Source organism: Harmonia axyridis, chromosome 6, assembly GCF_914767665.1.
Source record: "Harmonia axyridis chromosome 6, icHarAxyr1.1, whole genome shotgun sequence".
NCBI lineage: Eukaryota > Metazoa > Arthropoda > Insecta > Coleoptera > Coccinellidae > Harmonia > Harmonia axyridis.
In genome coordinates, this window is record NC_059506.1 from 21,017,936 (window position 1) to 21,041,726 (window position 23,791).

The 23,791-nt window shown below is 37.1% G+C and overlaps 1 protein-coding gene across 3 annotated transcripts in view; it reads left to right on the forward strand.

Annotated features, from left to right (window-relative positions):
• Positions 1 to 48: 48 nt before the first annotated feature.
• Positions 49 to 23,791, forward strand: part of LOC123682427 (serine/threonine-protein phosphatase 6 regulatory ankyrin repeat subunit C-like) — a 50,913-nt gene continuing 27,170 nt past the window's right edge. For 2 of the 3 annotated variants that reach the window (XM_045621032.1, XM_045621030.1), the window contains exons 1-2: positions 49 to 349; positions 22,078 to 22,605. In XM_045621032.1, coding sequence (XP_045476988.1) covers positions 118 to 349; positions 22,078 to 22,605 — 760 coding nt within the window. In that variant the 5' untranslated portion in view covers positions 49 to 117. Of the gene's footprint in view, positions 350 to 13,941; positions 14,091 to 22,077; positions 22,606 to 23,791 lie in introns of those variants that run through there. The other variant, XM_045621031.1, reaches the window with a different exon arrangement.

Consider the following 23,791-nt stretch of genomic DNA (forward strand, 5'->3'; position numbering starts at 1 on the left):
ACTGTAGTAGTTAAGGAGTTACTATCGGACTCAGTCTTTTTCGTTTTTCCAGTTTGTCAAAGTGATAGCGGTAAGCATTTTGGTACCAATCTTCCTCTTCTTCATATAAAATAAAATATGAGAGAAAATAAGTCGGAGCATGCTGCTCAATGGGCGGCTGACGAAGCACCTCGGCATTATTTACCGGAAAAACCCTTGATGTGTGATAAAGCAACAGATACTTCGTTGGATGAAGAATCCTTTAAATTAATACCATGTACATGCCAAACAGGAGATTCCGATTCCAATATATCCTGTGCAGATCAATCATTGGAGTATACGCCAAGAACTATACTTCGGGAATGCTTTTGTGAGTAACTTAAGTAGGTCTTCTTTGTTGAGTTTATTAACAAGTTTCATAATGAAAGGAGGAAACGTTGCTTTCGTTTCGATAGCGGTTACACACAATTACGTACAAGACTACGGCATTGGCGGATCTAGGATTTCCCAAGTTGGGGCGCCCACTCCCTGGATCCGCCACTGGACTACGGGCTAGTTACCGACACTAATACCATAGTATAAGGATACTATGCTAATACTGTTGACAAGTGTATTTACGCATACTTTTTTTGTTATCGATAAATCATATCAATTGTCATGAATTAAACTTTTTATGGCAAAGTTTGTCGTTGAGCTAATAAATCACCCTGTATAGTCAGGGCCGCCGCCAGATTTGGCGCCCCGGAAAAATAAAACTTGGTCGCCCTGTTTCGCCTAATTTATATGAATTTTCTTCAAAGGTGCCTCTGCTATCCCTTTCAGGCATATTTTCAAATTCATATGAAATCGTATTTTTCAACTTAAAATCACCCTGTCAAATTTATCAAAGGACGTTTTGTCGACGCTCTATGTATAAGTCTAAGTAAAAAGACGATGTACTGCTGAAAGGCGCAAAAAATCTTTTATTAACTGACTTTGCGCCCTTACAATTTGGCGCCCCGGCAAAATGTCCGGTATGCCGCTCCTAGTGCGGTCCTGGCGGAGGCCCTGTGTATAGTAAAATAATGACACAGTTCTTAAAGGTGCATTTTAGTACCTATTTATATATTTTCATAACTAGTTGAGGGCGGCAAGAGCGCCTATTCATTTCAATTAAATTGGCGCTTGGAAATTTTTTATTTCACTAAAAAAATGGTAATTTCACCAAGAAACAATTTTCTTGTCCTAAAACGTTATATGTCTTTTTTTATTAACGGACTTTGCGCCCCAACAGTTTGACGCCCCGGCAAAATATCCGGTATGCCGGTCCTGGTGTTGGCCCTGCGAGAATCGATCTAAATTGGAATTTTCAACGGTAAATTTTGGTTGTATATACACAAAATGGACCCACTATGGAGAACAGACGAAAACTCAATAATAATTTTTTATAAACTCAATAATGATTTTTGAACAAAATTAATTCGAAAATTGGATGCTTCTGGTTGGTCCACTTTACAATGAAGGCAATTAACTACTTCCCGACTCATAAATATCAGGCATAAATAAATAAAAGTCCCCCAATCTGTGAAGTAAAGTGTCACTAAGTAGGTACTGTTGTGACAGTCTCTCAGCCAAAAATCCGAGATCTAAGCAATAAAGTACTGATATCAATCCATCTAAGAATCAGACATCAAGGTTTTCGATATATGATAATAATAATAAGGGTAGCGGTAGGAAATCCCTAGAAATTCACCTATCAGGAGAGTTTATTCGACTCCTACCAACGCAGATTCCTGGTGCTACCTAAGCCGGGAAGCTGAAACCTATCGAAGGGTCCCTGGCCAGGGTAACGGACGAAGCAGTGTAGAAAGCACCTCAAGAATTCTACCACCGCAGATCAGCGGATCGTAAAAAGCGATCAAAAACCGTCTCCTCTACGACACGGAGGAACCCATGAATGATGGTGAATTTAAGGAATAGGAAGATAGAGCCGCTGCCTGAGGTTCGTCACGGCGTGTCTGGAGCCGGCACTGGTCATGACAGCTTACGGGACGTCGGTGGCAGAGTGCTAAGAAGACGGGTGTCTACCGAACAAAATACTACGCTAACACAATCTCAAAATTTTAGGGGACGAATAACTCGAGTTTCTCTGACTGTTGTAGGTTTTGCGCAGGATCCTCAACCAGCACTTACCAAAGCAGGTCTACCAAAAAAGTGACAAAAATGGAATAGGCTATCGGCAAAAGCTGTTTGCAGAATTCGACAGAAACTATACCGAACTTCAAATTTCTGAGCAAATACCGGGTCATAGTGAGAAATAAACTTGCCATGAGAGACTTAACACCATAAAAAGAGTCCAACTGGGGATGCAGAACAGGAATCTCACTAACAACGAAGCGACAATTGAATATAACTACGATTGTGATGAAAACCAACACAACATCAATACTCCAATTAATACTGAAGAACAAAACAACACAGATTTGATACTCGTGCAAGAGATGTGCAACGGCGGAATATACATAACTGCATTTGTCGAAAATACAGAAGGAGACCAAAGAGATCTTTCAGAACGATTATCTGCTACAGTGAGTAAATATTTCATAGAATTCGAGGGTACTGATCTCCATAAAGAATCTATTCTTCCTAGACTGAAGACATCGAAAAAAACCTCACATATTCTGGACACAATGAACAAGTAGATAATTCCAAATTTTCTTCCGAATGACCAGAACCTCGATTCATTGCATATTGTTGCCTACTGTGCAGCCTCCACAATATCAGCAGTGTTCGGTGTAAAGCCAACACCTAGAAGTGAGCAACTAGCTCAGAACAAACACCATAATCAACCACATTGGCAAATAATAAGATATAGACAAGACAAGACAAGACAAGATATAGGAAGGCTTACACAATTCGCAAAATGTTCTCCGTCAAGAAAACTTAAAAAAATAGTGGATATAATAATGGATCGCCATAGGCAACGTGCAAACTATGATCCCAACAATGAAAGTGCTCAAGAAGCTCTAGACACACTCAAACAAAAATTGAGTGTATACTCTGAACGACTAAGAAGATACAACGAGAGATAATAACTTCATTTCAATTAATTTAGAGTGATGTCAAAATGAATTAATCTATTCGGGTCCGTGAAGTAAGCGAAAAGTTGGAAGCACTAATTCTGGAAATATGTCAGATAAATTAGTGCCCAATTAGTGCCTATTAGTGCAGTGTAAAGTTTAACCAGCACCATTGTATTTTTTGAGAAATCAGCATTTGAAGTGGTTGGTGCTAACTCCGCACTTAGCACCGAATTGAGGAAAAATTCCTATGCCACTAATTAGTGCTTAATTAGTGCCTATTAGTGTTTTCAGAATCATTATATAAAAATAAACCATTTTCAAGATATCGCTGATTATTTCCTTTGGTGCCAACTTCGCACTTAGCCCCAACAGTTTTCAATTTCCCAAAAATTTTTGTAACACTAATTAGTGCTTAATTAGTGCCTATAGGTGCTTTCAGAATCATCATAAAAAATATACTGTTTTCAAAATATTACTGATTATTTCCTTTGGTGCTGACTTCACACTTGGCACCAACATTTTCATAAAACCCAAAGATTCCTATACCATCAATTAGTGCTTAATTAGTGCCTATTGGTGCTTTTGGAACCATTCTCAAAAAATATGCCGTTTTGAAGATATCGTTGATTATTTATTTATTTTTACCATGTCGCCATCTATGAAGTATTATGGGAGTCATTTTTATTAGTAACCTCTTTATGGCCATCTGCCATTATCACCAGTATCTAATATATTGAATAAGTTTTATATCAAATTTAGCGAAAGGTCAATTTATTGCCGAGAATAACGCATGAAATTTACTATTAATGTTTTGAATTAGTTCATCTAATTATTGAATAGGTAGTGTGTAGATGCAAAATATTGAACTTACTGAATTTCGCGCCATTGAGAATCTCCGGATTAGGAAGAATACTGGCGTGCTAAATTATATTTCCTAAAGCGTGAACACATGATCTGAAAAATTGTAATTGATTAGATTGACGCTTTCACTTTGGTCGTTTGCGATATTTTGGAACTGTTCAGCTCTAGACTTTTGAACGAATTATTTTGCATTAAGTGGAGATAATACAATATGAAAAATTTTGATGTTTTCAAAGATCTTCATTTTTAACTTCTGAATTCGCCCTTATAACTTCCAGATCTCTACAAGAGTGTGGCACCCAAGAAGGAAGAATTGATTCCTTAACAACTAGGTATAAGCATAGAGTATTCTATTCTATTATGTTGGTCTTTTCATGAAGAGAATAGAACCAAGCATTATAACGTATTCTAATTTGATTAGGTTTTTGTACACGTTTTTGGCCAGTTTTCTCTGTTTCATCATGCAAGTAGATTGAAGAATAAATACTCGTTCGTTTCCATTAAAACTTTCAGAATATTTCTTTGTGTTATGAAATGAATTATAAGAAATGCCGAGAGAAATGCTGCATAAGTGTTTTTTTTTGCATCCTTCTACCGACTCAATACCCAGTCGACGGCATGCAACTCGATTTCATAGGGATGCCGACAGATTTATTGAATTGTGACCTATTTGTTAGCATTCGAAATCGGTATGCACTGTTGAGGGAATTTATTGTAGTTAGGCATAATTAGGAAAAGTATGGGTAACCTCTGATGATATTTTTTACTAACAGCTGCAGCTGTAGGTCTTTTGTTTGTCATTTAATGCGTTTCATGTGACTACATATAAAATCATGCGCAGAGCGCTACATGTTTAGTCTAATACTCCAATAATTAAACATTCTCGTTACTAGTGATAAAATTCGGTTGGGTAAATATGGCCGGGAGAAAAAGTGCAATCATTGAGAAATTAATTTCTCACAGGGAAAATTTATTTCTTAAACTTGGAAACCCAATGATATTGATGAAATATGGAGGATTATAAGTATAGAACTGAAAGAGAAAATATCTCCGAAGGCTTTGTATACTTTTGTTCGGAAAAACAGCAACGGCTGCTGGATTTTTCGATTATCTTATGAAACAATGTATCTATTTCTGAACATATTTTATACTAGAACATTTCTCAAGTACTAGCGTTGTTTGAATACGTCTGATATGAATATACCTACGACTTCTGTTGATCTGATCTTTATTATGATATTATTCAACCGAAACGAGACTGAACATATAATCAGTAATAATAATAATAATAAATCGACTTTATTTAATGAAATATGTATAAAGACATATGATTTGTTTAGATGTTGGACTAACCATGCCGAGGCGGAGTTTAGTCAAAGACTATTCTTATACACAACCTTGTATGGGTGTCATATCTTGATAATATAAATAGAGAATATAATATATAAACAACAATGAACAAATAGAGATTATAAAAACAAAAACAGCAATAGACAAAATAGGGAATATAAATATAAAATATGTATAATATAAATAGAAGATATAAATAGAGAATGTAAATTCAATAGAATAAATAACATCCAGAAGGAGAAAAAAAAAACTGTATTAAATCACTTGAGAGAGAGCTCTTCATTTGACGTCTGAATTGTGAATAGCTGAGGCTGAACACACTACCGTCCATACTGTTCAAAAATTTTACCGCGTTGTAGGAGAAACACCCCTGAAATTTAGCAGTACGATGCAGAGGAACCGTGAAAGAAAAGGAGTTCCTGACGTTGACCGAATGCACCGAACTTCTAGGAATGAGCCTTCCATGAAGAGCCGCACAATATCGAGTCGTTAGAAGTTTATAAACAAAACATCGAAAATTTAGCGATCTTCTTTCATCCATCCTCAACCAACCCAACTCACGAATCCTATGAGAAATGTGATCATATTTCCTCAAACCGAAAATGAATCGGCAACACCAGTTCTGAACAAGCTGAATACGACATCTCACATAAGCACTGATGCAGGGTCCATAAACTACGTCACAATAATCGAATAAAAAAATAATCAAGGACTCAGCCAAACGTTTCCTTATACTAAAGGTCAAAAATCGTCTACACCTATAAACAACTCTCAGCCGGTGAAACGCTGTCTTCAGAATACCAGCCACATGATTGGAAAAATCAAGCCTACAATCGAAAATTACACCGAGATTCCTCACAGTATCACACAAGGTTAAAGGCTGTCCGTAAATGCACAGTTGCAGGTTGTCCCTTACTATAGAATATTGATGAACATTGGAAAAAACAGAATATTTGCACTTGTCTATATTCAATTTTAAATTATGTGAGGCTGCTACATTACAAACATTTTCAAGATCATAGTCAATCTGTTGGGAAGCCAAACCCAAACTACTCATATCAAAAGAATAAATTAGCTGCTTGTCATCCGCAAAAGCCTGCGCAGAACGAAATTTCAGGACCCCAAGCAGATCAGCGGTATAAATTTAAAAAAGAAGTGGTCCAAAAATAGAACCCTGCGGCACCCCAGACAGAAGAAACACCGACTCAGACATACTACCATCAACCTGAACCACCTGACTCCGCGATGACAAATAAGATCTGATTAAGGCAACAGAAAGCGGAGTAAAACCGTAAAATTTTAAATTAGCACATAATAAAAGATGGTTAATAGTGTCAAATGCTTTTTGAAAGTCTAATAAAATTAAGACAGAGACTAGTTTTTTATCCAATTTATAAAAGATGGAATCAGTTACAGTTGCCAAAGCAGTTGAAGTACTGAAAGATTTACGGAAACCAGCCTGATAGTCTGGTAATAAGCTATTTACAGAGAAAAATGTATATATCTGTTCATATAGCGCCTTTTCAAAAACTTTCGAAAGAGCCGGCAAGATGCTTATTATACGTAAATCAAAAAAGCTCTCAACATTCTTCTTTTTAGGTATAGGTCGTCCAACTGCACACTTCCAAACCTAGGGAAAGTACCCGACAAAATACAAGAATTAATTACATGAATTATATAGGGAACAACAACCGGAGCAGAGTACTTGAACATCTTTACAGAAATACCATCGGAGCCAAGAGCATTTGAAGTAATGAGATGTAAAACTCTCTCAACATCGGGGTGGAAACCAACTTAAATTCAAAGGAAAGGGAGCTGTCATGTATTTCTGTGTTATAAAATTGAATTAAATTGGCACAGTTATTATCACCAGAGCAACCGTTAAATTGGCATGAAAACCGATTCATCAAATTTGGGTCAGAAAACTTATCAGGAATGACAGAATCAGCGGACCCGGTAACCCTGAGCTCAGAGAGGGCTTGCCAGCCCCGACGGCCACTCGTACCCATAGCATCAAAGAGATAACTCTTCTTAGCTGTTCTTACCTCGGCCAATGTCCGATTTCGAAGTTTCCTATAAGTAGACCAATCAGTACCGAGTCCAATCCTCCTGAATCTCGAAAGAGCCAAATCTCGCTCTCTCATCAAATCCTTGATGGGCGTCGAAAGCCATGGAGCCTTCGGCTTAGTTACCCGTCTTCTTCTTACAGGTGCATGCGAATCAAAGGTACGAATTAAGAAAATGTTAAGCACCTCAACCTTTCTGTCAACATCAGGCTCCCCTAGCAGTCTGTGCCATGGTTGACTCCGCAAATCCCGAAGAAAGGATGTATTATCAAAGCTGGAAAAATCCCTGTAAGTGACAAATTTGTGTTCACGGTGGCGAGAATCAACACATAAATCAGCAAAAACCAGACGATGGTCTCCCATACAATCAGCATTTAAGGTACCCACGTTCTCAACGAATTCCTCCGGACAATTCACGAAGATAGGATCGATGAGAGACGATGAACGATCCGTTATCCTAGTGGGCTCAGCAATAACCTGGTTGAAACCGTACATTTCAAGACAATCTGATAAGGGATTGGTCCGCGAAACATCAATGTTGACATCACCCATACAGACCACAAAATTTGACGAAGGAAGAATCTGGGTTATCATTCCATCAACATCACTAACAAAAGAGGATATTCTAGATGAGCGCTTTTTTTTATTTGGTGGCCTATAAATAACACCCAAGACGAACTCAGTGCGCCCCGACTTAATCTTCAACCATATGAATTCAATGGGGCTACTGACAGCAAAATCAATAGAAATAATTTCAGCGCGATAACATTTTCTGACATAAACACATATTCCTCCATCCCTAGAACTCCTATCCTTCCTAAATAAATTGTAATCTGACAAAGAAATTGAATTGGAAGGCTCATCACCACTCATCCACGTCTCCGTCACACCAATAACGCCAAAATTATTCAATGAAACCAAATCATTGAATTCACTAAAACTAGGTAATAATGAGCGAACATTCAAATGAGCGAGTCTCATCTCTCACGAAACAAAAATATATATACCTACTGATCTACAATAAAATTAATACACACAATAAGAAATACGAAAAGGGTTACAATGAAAAATTATTACGTTAAATAAACAGGCGAAAATTTACAATTCGATTCAGTTGAAAATTATAATGATCCAATTAATTTCATAAATACTCCTAGAAAGAAATCAGCAGAAACGAATCACACAATATATGATAAAGTTAATTTCACAAATATTCCCAGAAAGAAATGAGCAAAGACGAAACACAATATATGATAAAACATTTAATTACATGTGAAATATAGATATCAACACGACACGGGATATCAGAATTCTAAGGCGTTCCACCCACCTTATGACTATGACGTCCGAACTATCTCAATGAGGGAGATTTAGTAGTGGAAGCACTGCGTAGCGCCGCCTTTTTTTCAGCACCTACCGTAGCAGCTTTAACTTTCTTCAGCTGTTTATGCTGATTGAGCCGGGCAATTGGTCCTTCTCTCCGGTTACCAGTCCCAGTAGGCTTGGGCTCCAAAGTTACAATGAAAAATTCAACTATGGCAACTGAATAAGTTTTACGTTTCTTTCCATGGCAACCAATATTTTATTTCTTGAAAATCTAGTAAAATAATTGATAATTTTCAGCTAAGATACAACAACATAAAAAATTAGGTATATCGAGTATCTCTGATAAATCAAATTGGCAGTCCACATTCATTGGTGTAGAAAGTGAAAATGACAGCCTTTATAATAATAATAATAGTTCATTTTACCCAACAGGAAATTCCCCAATAACAGGGTAACATATTGGCAATGAATAATATGAACAATTATCACAGGCCAACAAAATGAAAAAAAAAATTTGGTGCCAGAAATCTAACATCTGATTTTAGATGTTTTTAATGTGCTGATTCCAAAAATGCCACCAGATTTTTTCTATCAGCTCTAGTTTTTGAGATACACGTTACAGGTTAAATGATATTTTTTTTTTTGATAAAGGACAACAAATAAAGAGAAAAATATGTACTTAATCGTCTAAATAGAAATTTCCCAGAATCTAATTAGCCAAATGGATACCTGGAATTGTCCCTGACCCAATGTTCCTATACCTACTAGAATCAAAAAAAATAAATAAATAAATAAATACGAAGAACATCAGTGGTCATTTTGTGTTGATTTAAAAATGGTTAACTTCCTCCTTGGACAGCAGAGTGGTTATACAAAATATCCTTGTTTTTTGTGCCTTTGGGACAGCAGAGCTAAAAATGAGCACTGGGTTAACAAAAATTGGCCTTCAAGAGATGTCATGATTCAAGGAATACAAAACGTGATCAACGAACCTTTGGTTTCAAGAGAAAAAATCTTACTTCCGCCCTTGCATATCAAGCTAGGCCTAATGAAGCAATTTGTGAAGGCCTTAAATCGAGATGGAAATTATTTTGGGTATTTGCCACGTAAATTTCCTGGCATTAGCACGGAAAAACTAAAAGCTGGTATATTTGATGGGCCTCAAATAAGGCAACTTGTTAAAGATCCACAATTCACCACATCAATGAACGAGACTGAATCTAACGCTTGAAGTTCATTTGTTCAAGTAGTACAAAATTTTCTTGGCAATCATAAAGCAGATAATTACGTAGAATTAGTGGAAACTATGCTTTCAAATTTTAATATTCTCGGCTGTAACATGAGTATAAAAGTTCACTACCTCCACAGCCACCTAGATCGTTTTCCAGAAAACTTAGGTGATTGTAGTGAAGAACAGGGGGAAAGATTCCACCAGGATATTAAAACTATGGAAGATCGTTATCAAGGACGATGGGATAGCCACATGATGGCGGACTACTGCTAGAGCCTTTAGCGAGACTGCCCTAGTAAACTCCATTCTAGAAAATCGTATAAAAAAAAATTTTTTATGTGATTAGTGACTAATGTAATTATGTAAATTAAGTTTTTGCAATAAATACTTAAATCCATGTGTCTTTGTTTTTTTTAACTGTCAATAGTAATATTATATATTATAACAGTTATAACGTAAATTATATACACAATTTTTTAAAAAATCTCAAAAACTAGATCTGATAGACAAAATCTGAGACTTTTTTTACATTCTGCATCCAAAAATTACTCAGGAACAGTTAAAAAATCGCAGGCACCAAAATGTGTGTTGGCCTGTGATTATTCAAACAAAATAACACATTCAATGATACAACAATAAACAATAACCGCCCCGAACTAAAAAAACAAATTAAATTTAAGTTCATCAGCAGCCCTGCACAATCGATAGACCGGAGCCTGCTCAAGTATGTTAGTTCGAGGTTTAGGGAGTCGAAAAGTTGATGTGGTCCTCGCTTCAATTCTTGGTACACGAATGTCAACCCTGGACAGTAGATGAGGGGAATCAATTCTTCCAGTGATAAGCTTTTGCGCAAATTTAGCACACTGTTGCTTCTGTCTCTCCTGCAACGTTGAAATTCGCATTTCCCGCATGATCTCCGACAAATCCGCACCACGTTCAGGATACCTGCCGGTCTTTCTATATTCAGCACACTTCAAGAATTTTCTATGAATGCGTTCAAGTGATGTTATGTGGGAACTGTATATCGGAAACCAAACCGATTTGGCGTACTCTAATTTGCTGACGACAAGAGAAAAATAGAGAATTCTGAGGACTGAAGCATCAGGGAACTCCCTGGAACACCGGAACACAAAGCCTAAAGATCGACTAGCCGAAGAACAAAGCTCATCGATGTGAGGAACAAAGCTGAATCAAATAACACCCCCAAATCGCGAAACCGATCTCCACTAGCGATAAGACAATTACCAATAGAATAATTGAAGGTGAGAGGACGTAAGCTTCTCGTGAAAGTCACCTTAAAACACCTTTGTATATTTAAAATGAGTCCATTGCGCGATCACCAAACATTAACTAACTCCAAGCTGGACTGGAGCAGCTCTAAATCAGCAATTCCGCGTATCCTCAGGTAAAGCTTGAAGTCATCTGCATAGGCCAAGGCTAAGCAACCGAGAAGAGCCAGAATATCTTTGATAAAAATTATGAATAACAATGGTCCAAGATTAGATTCTTGCGGCACACCAGATGACAGACAAAATTCGAAAGACTTGAAGCCATTATAAAATATATGACTCATTCTTCCCTCCAAGTAAGATCTAATCAGGTGGACATATGCTGGACTGAGGCCAAAAAAAGGAAGTTCAGCAACATACGGTGATCAACCGAGTCGAAGGCTCGTGATAAGTCTGTATAAATAACGTCGACCTGACCTCCATCATCCAGAGTCTCCGCGATAAACTGCGACAATGTTGCCCAAATTCGTGACCGTAGACCTGCCCCGCATGAAACCATGTTGCATTGCTGATATACAGGGTGGCCATTTGAAAACGAAACAGACGAGACTACAGACGAAATAAAGTTTTTCGATAGAAATGCTCGGACAGGTCGATTTCTGTTTCGAGGGGGACAACTTAAGATGTAGGTTACGGACGCATAGCGCTTCAACCCTTGCTGCTACAACCCCCACCCCCAATTTTTGAATAGGGAAGATGGGGTGAGTGATACCTCAATTTAAAGGTATTTCTATACTGATTTCAGTACAGTAATTGTTTTTTCATTTTATGCATTAGTTCTCGAAATATTCATGCGTTAGTTAGTTAGGAAGGAAGCTACAGTCATGGTTGTTTTGAAGCTCAAAATGTCGATTTTTCACAAAACACTACAAGTGCCATGAAAACACCACTTCATTTTCAAATACTTAGTTAAGAATATTTCGAGAACTAATGCATAAAATGAAAAAACAATTACTGTATAAATCATATACTGAAATCAGTATAAAAATACCTTTCAAATGAGGTATCACTCACCCCATCTTCCCTATTCAAAAATTGGGGGTGGGGGTTGTAGCAGCAAGGGTTGAAGCGCTATGCGTCCGTAACCTACATCTTAAGTTGTCCCCCTCGAAACAGAAATCGACCTGTTCGAGCATTTCTATCGAAAAACTTTATTTCGTCTGTAATCTCGTCTGTTTCGTTTTCAAATGGCAACCCTTACCTTAGAGTCCAGGTAATCAAATAGATCTTTATTGAATGCCTGCGGACTGAGACTGGGTGATCTGTACATACAACTGATCAGCAATCTTTTTGTTCCCTAAGTTGATTCTACCTCTATACATTTAATTGGACCCAAGTTAACTATATTTTGGGAGAAGTTCAGGTCGTTCTTAACGAAGACAACAACTCCATCATACTTATTTATGTTTCCTTCGTTATAAATACACCGATAATTTTCTATTCTAAAAAAGCTTATATCATTTATTCGATTCGTTTCACTCAAGGCAATCACATCAAACTTCTTTGACAATCTCTGCAGAAAACACAGTAATTCCCCATAGTTCTTGTTCAAACTCCTTATATTGAGACGAACTATTCTGAACTGATCAGATTCCCTAATGTACTCATTAAACTCGGAGATCCCCTCGACAACCACGGTATCCACCGCTGAATCATTGTAATCTCTTATGAAAATATCCATATTGAAAAAATAAACAAACAAACGAATATAATGGAGAAAATAAAATATGTTTAATCTATCAAATACAACACAGTATGCAAAATGTTTCTACTTTACCGTCTTTTTACTTGTAGAAGCCTTCGATGATGAAGAAGCTGTTTTGGGCGTTTCCTTTCCCGAAGAATTGAGCCTTGTTCTCCTTTTCTTATCCAAGTCTGTCGTATTTCTTAATACCCTTTCTAAGCCGGTTACCTCTTTCTGAATTCTAGATTCCTCAAGAAACTGAATGTGCGTGTTCTCTTTTAGTAGTTGTTCTCCTCTGCTTACCGGAAATGGAGAACTTGGGGCGCTCTTTCGTTCTACTTCTGTATCTTCACTGTCCGTATCCTTTATTTGCTTGTTCGATAGTTCGTCTAAATCGCTCAGAGTGTATTTTTCCCCATTAACATAGAGATCCCAGCCTCTTCTATATGCCTTATAATTTTTCCGCCTCGCTTCTCTTAAAATATTTATTAGAACTTTCTCCCTTATTCGGTCTTCCACACATAAATCATCATTGACGTAAATATTCATTCCCTTGACTTTAAATTTATTAGCTTTCACCTTGGATTTTGCTATATATGATGTGAACTCTAATTTGATTGGAGCAGTTTCTGATTTTCCCAACTTGTACACGTTATTGAAATGTTCAATCCTCAAATCTGTCTGAAGGAGTTTATTAAGTTGTTCTCTAGTAGAGTTGACAACCTCAGAATCGTTCAGATTCAAACCACTGACCACAATATTATTCTTTCTTCCTGCCCTTTTCAACTCTAGGATGTTCGCTTCGATTGCGCTCACACGCTTCTCTACCTCAAATATCCTGTGTTCCGTTTTCCTGTTAACTTCTTTAATTTCCCTTCTCAGTTCATCCAGTTCTTGTTTAATGAAAGCCGTTTGCCTCGCGAGTTCTTGTTTGAAAGTAGAAATAATTTCCGACTCCGACATATCTGTTCGCAAGTCTACGGATGCCTTTAGACTTGGAATCCCCGCACCAGCTGCGTTAACGATAACGATGTTTATCTCGAACTCGAAGGTGCGTCGAATGACTCACAAATACAAAATCTTTCTGAAAACTGATTTGATCGCAAAAACAAACACAAAAATCCAATCAGATATTCGTTCAATATGCACTGGGTTATCTTTCAAAATTTTCTCCAACCTGTACCCGTGAAAAATTACAATTTCTCGAAGACTATCCCGACAACAACTTATCGGCAATGCTTCGTGAGTATTCTCTTTTATTCACTATCCATCATTCCAAAAATGTGTTTCAGTTATTAATGTTAACTTCAAATCAGCCGAGTGATTTTAACAAACTACAGGGAGATATTTTTCAGGGGTCAAGCCCTATTTCGCCCCATAAACTTTTTTGTAGTACGCCGCTGTTGGATTCTGTCAAATGTATTGAATTCCTTATTTTGTTCATAGATTTCTTTGTCCCCTATGATTTTTACGTATTTGCGAACGTTATCGAAAAAAAAACTATTTTCTATAATTTGCTCCATTTATTCAAAATTTTCATTAAAAGGTAGGAACCTATATTATTACAAAGAAAGCAAAAAACTTTACGTATTTGGTTCGTGAAATTACAAGTTTCCTTGAACATTACCTAAAAAATAAAAACCTAATCTATCTATATTTCAAATTTGATCTTAATATCTCGAAAACTGAAAAAGCAACAAGTATGAAGAAAAATATTGAAACTTGAACCCTTTAGAGTTCGATAACGAAGCGTTTGAAGACGCATGTTTATGGAGAAAGTCTTATTTTGACTTGAAAAATAGGAACCTGAAATCTTGAAACTGAATTTTGAAACAACCTGTATAGGTAACAAAATTTGAAAGTTGACAGAAATTCTATCAATAAAGACTTTAAAAGACCCAATAAAATTTACAGGTATGCCGGCTGGCATTTCCAAACTATCGGAAGATATTAAACAATGGCGATGTTTTATAACTCCATTTTTTTGAGAATCATGCGGTTTTATAACTGGCACATTTTTTTTATTGACATTTTCAATATTTCTCAAGTTGCTTTTAGAGAAGAATTATATTTGTATCTATGTAGAAATTACTGAATTGTTTATTTTTTTTGTAATTGTTGATATGTTTTAACTTATAGTTTATGTTCATTCTCAATTGCAAATATCTTCTTTTTTGTGGTGAATCCTTGTAATTGGGTTATTCCTGTTAGGATTCCTGTTTATGTTAAATGAATAAATAAATTTATTTTCAATAAACAAACAGCAGATGTATATTCATACCCATCATTCAATATCTTCCGACAGTTTCTCAATCCTAGGCGGCAAAACTACCTTTAAATTTTATTGAGCCGTTTTAGTCTATATGAAATTTCTATCAACTTTCAAATTTTGTTACTTATATAAGTTTGCTTACAAGCTGACTATAAAAAACTTACATAATGAATTCGTTATTCTCTTTAGCTTTCGCTAAGTTTGTTATAAATCTAATGCAATCCTACTGGCGATAGCGCAACAGTGTCAGATGGCCATGAAGAGGCAACTAATAAAAATGACTCCCATAATACTCCATAGATGGCGACATGGTTAAAAATTAAATTAATAAGTAATGAACGATATCTTGAAACCAGCATATTTTTTGAGAATGGTTCCAAAAGCACCAATAGGCACTAACTAAGCACTAATTGGTGGTATAGAAATTTTTGAGTGATTCAAAAATGTTGGTGCCAAGTGCGAAGTCAGCACCAAAGGAAATAATTAGTGATATCTTAAAAACAGTATATTTTTTATGACCATTCCAAAAGCACCAATAGGCACTCATTAAGCACTTATTGGTGGTATAGGAATCCTTAGGTTTTATGAAAATGTTGGTACCAAGTGTGAAGTCAGCACCAAAGGGAATAATCAGTAATATCTTGAAAACAGTATATTTTTTTATGATGATTCTGAAAGCACCAATAGGCACTAATTAAGCACTAATTAGTGGCACAAAATTTTTTAGGTAATTAAAAAATGTTGGTGCTAAGTGCGAAGTTGGCACCAAAGGAAATAATCAGCGATATCTTGAAAATGGTTTATTTTATTATAATGATTCTAAAAGCACTAATAGGCACTAATTAAGCACTAATTAGTGGCATAGGAATTTTTCCTCAATTCGAAAATGTTGGTGCTAAGTGCGAAGTTAGCACCAACCACTTCAAATGCCGATTTCTCAAAAAATACAATGGTGCTTATTAAACTTTACACTGCACTAATAGGCACTAATTAGGCACTAGTTATCTGACATATTTCCAGAATTAGTAGTTCCAACTTTTCGCTAACTTCACGGACCCAATCTATTCGGTTGCTTTTATTGCGAATAAAAAAATTGAAGAAGAACTTTCAGAATCTTTTTTTCCTGACAAGTTGATGAAGCTATTGATATAAGCTGCCATTAACCATTTTCCGTTATGTACATATAATAAATGATCAACTTGTTGAACGATTCATGTGATTTTATGATATAAGTTCTAGACGTTCTGCTCAATATTTATTCCAATTTTTATTTGCCAAATTCAGATAATTTGACTTGTATTCAAAACTAGTGGCTCAAACATATGATGGGGCGAGTGTAATGTCGATTGTCGGGAGAAGTGAACAGTTTACAGGCAAAAATCAACTCTATAGCACCACAGGCGATGGTTAATCATTGCTATACACACGTATAAGTAATTCGCGCAGTCCGATTCAACAGATTCAATTTTTTATAATGATTGTTATGCTGAAAAAGTTGAGTTATCTAAAAAAACTTTGTTCGTAAACTTAAAATATATATCTATATTACAATATTAATAAGTTTTTTCTGATGTGCCTCACCATTTTATAAAGGGTGGTTTTTTAGAGCTATAGAACTTTAACCCTCCGTCAGGCGCGCCTCAAATACTAACGACTTCGGGCGCGGTGTTCCTGAGAGGCACATTTGCGAAAACGGTCTATGAATTGAACTCCGCAACATCTCATTTAAAAAATCTGAATGAGTTGTCGTCACAGTAATGTGTCCTAACGAAAAAGGTAAAAAAACATTCAAAAACAAATCATTTATTATTCCAATTGTGAATGAAACCAGAACACAAAATTTTCAAAATTATCGCAAAGTGACCTACTAAACCTACATTATTATCTGAAAAAAAATTGAATTGTGTCAAAGCCTAGCATAGTGGCACAAGATAATACTATTTTAACTATTTTTAGTCAGAATCTTCATTTGGCGGTACTAGTTGATACTCTGGGAAGCAAGCATTGTATACCATGTTTGCGTGTGTCAGGCAGATATGATTATTGCATTTTCTGTACGCGTAGCTCGACAATCTCCTTTTACTTCCTTCCAAACTACATGTGCTACATTTTTTATGTTTTTTGGAACTTCTGGTGATTTCTCACGATCATCCCTAGGAAAAAATCGCTTTAGACGAACTTGAATACTAGTGTGTAGCCCTGACGTCATTTGGCTTCTGCGTCTCATGTGTTCTATTACCAGTTCATGACTCAACTGTTTCAGAAATCTTCTTCGTCTCTGTGGCTCTAATTGATTACAGAGATGAATCACTTGAGAATTGATGCCCCCCACATTCAGCATGGCAAAAAATATTACCATTGGCCACCGTTTTATATTACGGTGTATATTGTAATTAGCGCACATTTGGTCTACGGTGTCCACCCCACATTTAGTGGAGTTATAGAATGTAATCATCTCAGGCTTCTTCATATTTCCTGAACTGGGATCAATGTTATCGTCAATGTGAAGCGAAGATGCAAGAATAACATTTTTTCCTTTCCTCGGTATATATGAAACTAAAGTCGTCCCGTTATTGAAACCAAATAAACTGCTGTATTGTGTTCTCTCCTTCAAATCGATAAAAGAGTAGGGTAAATGTCTCTTATTTTTTCTGACTGTGCCAACATATGACAACCTTTGCGTTTTCAATTCATGGATGAGGTTGAAATCAGTGAACCAGTTGTCTGCAGTTATGTTGCGACCAGATCCAAATAATGGAGCTGCTAATCTTTTTACTACGTCAACAGGCTTATTGCTCACACGAAAGGGACCTTCCGGCTGTGTTCCAGCATATATTTCCATGTTAAATGTATAAAACATTTTGGCATCGACTAAAGCAAAAATTTTTATTCCATATTTGTTTGGTTTTGAAGGTATATATTGGCGAAATGAGCACCTGCCTCTGAAGCCTGGTAGCACCTCGTCAATGGTGACATTCTCAGCAGGATAATATGAATTTTGACAATTTATGATGAATTTGTCGAAAACTTCACGAATTGGAGCAAGGCGGTCCAATGTTTTCCGTTGGTTTTTAGTAGATCGATCATCAAAACGCAAGCAACGAATAAGGAACTTGAAACGTTTTATATTCATTACTAGTCCAAATTTTTTAATACCGTCACCTTTCTGTCCCAGAGTTCCTCCAGATATTGACGATTGGATTTATAAGCCCCTGCTAGATATAACAAACCAATGAAAGCATGTATTTCAATCATGTCTGTGTGTCTAGCATCTCTATCCCTAGAAAATGTATGCTGGATGGTGTCTATATATTGGTTTGTGTATTTCACTATAATATGAAAGATTTCATCAGTGAATAAACTTTTCCAACAATCTAAAATATTTTTAGCGTTGCGCGCATTGCCCTTTCTACCAGGAAGGTTTACCATTATATGCTGAGACTGTGTACGCCGTTTATTTGAAGGTGGCTTTTTATTCCATTTAGTCTGTTTATCTCGTCCTAGATAAAATTCAATTTCGCTATTTGACGAATTCTCTTCATCAGATGATTGATCGTCCCCATCTTGTTCGGATAATGAATCGCCTTCACGTTGCTCCACTTCATCAATTTCGTCGATATCACTCTCTTCACCCAAATCCTCGTTTTCTGCAGGGTCTCTTGAATCATCATCCTCCAGAAAACGCATGAGTTCTTGAACGTGGGTTGGGTTATTCAGATCATAATTCTTACGTTCCATATTTGGTAAAATTCTGCAACAGAAGTAGAGAAAAAGCTCATTTGAAAACGAGTTCGGGCGCGGTGAGCCTAAGCGGCACAAGGCAATAAACGTAGAAATGGTTCAAACTAAATTTTAATTATGTTCTATTTATTCATACAATGACTAACCTCAAATGTTTTGAATGAAAAAAATCCAGATACGTTCCTTCAAAAATCGAACGAGTTCGGGTGCCGTGAGCCTAATAGATCAGAACGGAGCTGGACGTAATTCGGAAAGATAAAAAGCAAGACACTCTTTAGCAACACGATACACACACAAAGTTGGGAAGCTACTGAAAGAGTGAAAGAACTGGGTCTCGGGAATGCGAAGTAGAAGAGAGGGGATACCGAACACGATCGCTGTGCCTGACAGATCAGCCGCGCCCGATGGAGGGTTAAATTGCAATAAAACAACGATGGATTATTCGATTGACATAAATTTTATTTATCCGCAAGATAATCTTGTGGAATTACATTTTAAATATGATTTCTGGCATATGACCGCCACGGCTGGCTCGGATGTAGTCCAATCTGGACGTCCAATTTTCGATGACTTTTTTCAACATTTGTGGCCGTATATCGACAATAACAAGGCGAATGTTGTTTTCCAAATGGTCAAGGGTTTGTGACTTATCCGCATAGACATAGACCAATGACTTTACATAGCCCCACAGAAAGTAGCCTAGCGGTGTTAAATCACAAGATCTTAGAGGCCAATTCAGAGGTCCGAAACGTGAAATTAGGCGGTCACCAAACGTGTCTTTCAATAAATCGATTGTGACACGAGCTGTGTTGCGCCGTCTTGTTAGAACCACAGCTCCTGGACATCATGGTTGTTCAATTCAGGAATGAAAAAGTTAGTAATCATGGCTCTATACCGATCACCATTGACTGTGACGTTCTGGCCATCATCGTTTTTGAAGAAGTACGGACCAATGATTCCACCAGCCCATAAAGCGCACCAAACAGTTAGTTTTTCTGGATGTAACGGTGTTTCGACATACACTTGAGGATTAGCTTGACTCCAAATGCGGCAGTTTTGTTTGTTGACGTAGCCATTCAATCAAAAGGGCGCTTCTCGCTAAACATAATAAAATGGACGTAGTGCGCGAAACGTATTCCGCACAGAACCATTATCTTCGAAATAAAATTGCATTATTTGCAAGAGTTGTTCAGGCGTGAGTCTATTCATGGTAAATTGCCAACCCGAACTGAGAATGAATCACTTGACAGCTGTTAAATCGGTCGCCATCTTGAACAGTAATGCCAGCTTAAAGTTATATACCTCGAAAAAAAACACCCTATACAATATATTACTCCTTACAATGATTTTTTATCTACAAGATCTCATCTAGTAGAATACATTACAAATATTTTTTGTGCAATGATCCACTCCACCTCGTATTTTGGGGTAAAGTGAATCGCATTTCGAAAATCTTTATTATTAACTTCAACCATGGTTAATTTTCTATTCGATAAGCGAACTCCGTTAATCGCTCGATCAAATTTTACAAAGAAATCATGCCTAATACTATACATGAATGATGAACTATTTAGATCTAGAATTCAATGACCTAAGTTATATAACATGAAACCTTAAATCTGTAGACAATCAAGGAGATAGAAATTGCTCTGAAGTTGAGGGCGAAATAGATTACATTTCCAGGTTTTCCGTAATACCCACTCTTTAAAATCTCGTATATTTCGAAATCAAATCAAACGAAACTCACTACTAATTCATGTCACTACTCGTTACTACTACAAAACGTACATGGAAAGTGCGATGAGGAGGGTATTCAGCCAAATTCAGAAAACATTTTATTCAGAAAACGACTGCAATATTAGGCCAATTGAAAGGTCCCCGGTATGATGCACAGATGGCGGTGCTTGTATTAAATCCATATGATTTTTAGTTAGTACCAACCTTCAAACAATACGTGTCAAAATTTGACTGCAGTCCGACCATTAGTTCGTGATATATTGCGTTATGAGTTACTTTTGTTATATGAAAGAATATGGAAAAAAAAGAATTTCTTGTATTGATAAAATATTGCTTTTTGAAGGGAAAAAATACAGTTGAAGCAAAATCTTGGCTTGATGAAGAGTTTTGTTTTGTTTTTTGTTTTTGTTTTTATTTATTCACAATAATATACAAGTGAATAATTTTAACCCATCAACATATTCCATGGGGCGTCAATACATCAATAAATTCGGGGTCTGCACCAGGAAAATCAACTATCATTGATTGGTATGCTAAGTTTGAACGTGGTGAAATGATCACCGAAGACGGCGAATGACCGTAAAGTGAAGACGATCGAGATAGCAGACATTGTGGAGATATCATCTGAACGTGTTTATCATAACATTCATGAATATATGAGAAATCTGTGTGCAAAATGAGCGCCGCGCGAGCTCACAATCTATCAAAAGCAACTACGTGTTGATGATTCTGAGCAGTGTTTGCTGTTTAAGTGCAATAAACCTGAATTTTTGCGTCGATATGTGACAATGGATGAAACATGGCTCAATCATTTCGATTCCGAATCCAATCGACACTCAGCTGAGGGGACTGCACACGATGACCCGAATCCAAAGCGATGAAAAACACAACAGTCAGCTGGCAAGGTTATAGCAATAGTATTCTAGGATGCGTAGGGTATAATATTCATTGATTACCTCCAAAAGGGCCAGACCGTCAACAGCGATTATTGTATAGCGTTATTGGATCGTTTAAAGGATGGAATCTTTAAAAAACGGTCCCATTTGAAAAAAAAAGGTGCTGTTTCATCAATAAATGAAAACAATGATAAAATTGCACGAATTGGGCTTCGAATTGCTTCTGCATCCATCTTATTCGCCAGAACTGGCTCCCAGCGACTTTTTCCTGTTTTCAGACAAAAGAATGCTCGCTGGAAAGAATTTTAGCGCCAATGAAGAAGAAATCGCCGAAAATAAGGCCTATTTTGAAGCGAAAGACAAATCGTTCTACAAGAATGGTATCGAAATGTTGGAAATCGCTATAATCGCTGTATCGCCCTTGAAGGCAACTATGTTGAATAAGAAATCGAATTTTGCCAAAAAAATGTGTTTTACTATAGTAGACCGGGAAATTTTCAATGGGCCTGTTAAGTGTTTATACATAAATTGTGTAAAATTTGTAAAAAATTGAAATATAATTCTATATTCTGTTTCTCCATAGGTTTCCAGCATAGAGGGAAGACCCTCCTCGATGCCGTTTTCACAGCGAACTTCGAACTCCTGGAGATCTGTTTGAACCACGATGTGGATATGAATTCCGCAGACGTGAACGGAGATACGGCCCTGCACATGGTCAGCGACAGGGGCGACGTAGACATGCTGACGTTCCTGCTGAACCTGCAGAACATAAACGTGAACGCTCAGAACGTACTGGGCTTCACTCCCCTCTCCATAGCGGTGTTGAATTCTCACGGCGATGCTGCCGAGTTGCTCCTGGAACACGGCGCTGACCCTAACATACCCGATAACAAGGGCAGGACCCCAATCTGCTTCAGCGTACACAAAGGCAACGAGAGCATCACCAGGATGCTGATAGCGAACAACGCCGACGTCAACGTAGTGGACGCCTTCGGCAATACGCCTCTTCAAGAGGCCATCATGAACACGTCTATCCTGACTATAGTGAAGGTGCTCCTTTCGAATGGGGCGAATCCTCTGATTTCGACTGGGAGGCTGAATCCTTTTTTGGGTTGTTTTTTTTATTATTGATCTCATTTATTTTCACGCGCTCATAATCCCTATTCAACATATAATCTTCGGCTCCGAGGGTTGCTCATACTGAATACTGTTAAGGGGTTATCTTGTATTGCGACCATAGATATTCTGTTCTCATCAGAGCTGTTTCAACCACTGTACCTTCTACAGCTCACATTTCAGTACTGAGGAGTCCAAACATTGACGCATTTATTTGAGCGGTTCTTTGCTACATTATATATTATATAGTTCATATACTTGAAGTGACTCTTTGCTAGTCCAGCAAAGTCACCCATTACAAGCAGAAATTGTCAGTTCACGGTAGAATACTGAAGCCGAGCAGCACCGAGCGTGGTTAGGACTTGGATAGGTCACCGCTCAGGAACACCGCGTGGTTTACCTAAGTTCATTTCTTTCAGACGAGGTCCTTCGCTATAGAAATGAAATGTGTATTTGGCAGAGATCACTGAGTATCAGGTAATCAGGCCTTGCTTTCTTTCTACTCCTCATAGAAATTGCGCTCGTCAGTTTTTGTTAATCCTATTCTCATAATGTGTTTGCTGAGATGGCAGTGACCTGTAAGGAAATCAGAGGAGGTGTAACATGTCCGAAAGATTTTTTTGGAGTGATTCTCCTTTCATTTTAAGCATCGATGAAAAGCTTCATGAAGGGTTAAACAGAGTGGGACTCCGCGTTAGAAGAACTACCTCACAAAACCTGAAATGCTGTTTTTTCAAGGTTTCGAGTATCTGTTCGCCTATTAACTTCTTGAATTTTTTTGTTTGTACTCTATGACGATTTCTGTCGTGTGTTTTTTGTGAATACCTATGTCTTTCATAGGAGAATGTCTCCTTCTTGATATTTGGAATTGAGATTTATTCAATTTCTGTTCATTCGAAGTGGATCTCTCCAAGAGCGTCGCCAGCCGTTGGGCAAAGGGGGGCAAACAAAACAAAATCTTTCTCTCTCTCTCTCTCTTGATATCACGTTTTTTCAGCTGATAATTTAATGAAACTCAAATTTTGAATATATCAAAGTCATAAAACTACAACCTTATCTAAACACAACCTTCTCGGATTTTTTGAAAATTATTTAACTACCCTGTTGGGAAGTTTTGCGATGATTGCTCATCATCGCCAAACCATTAAGGCAACTCTCAACCATCGATTTCCTTAGCTAAG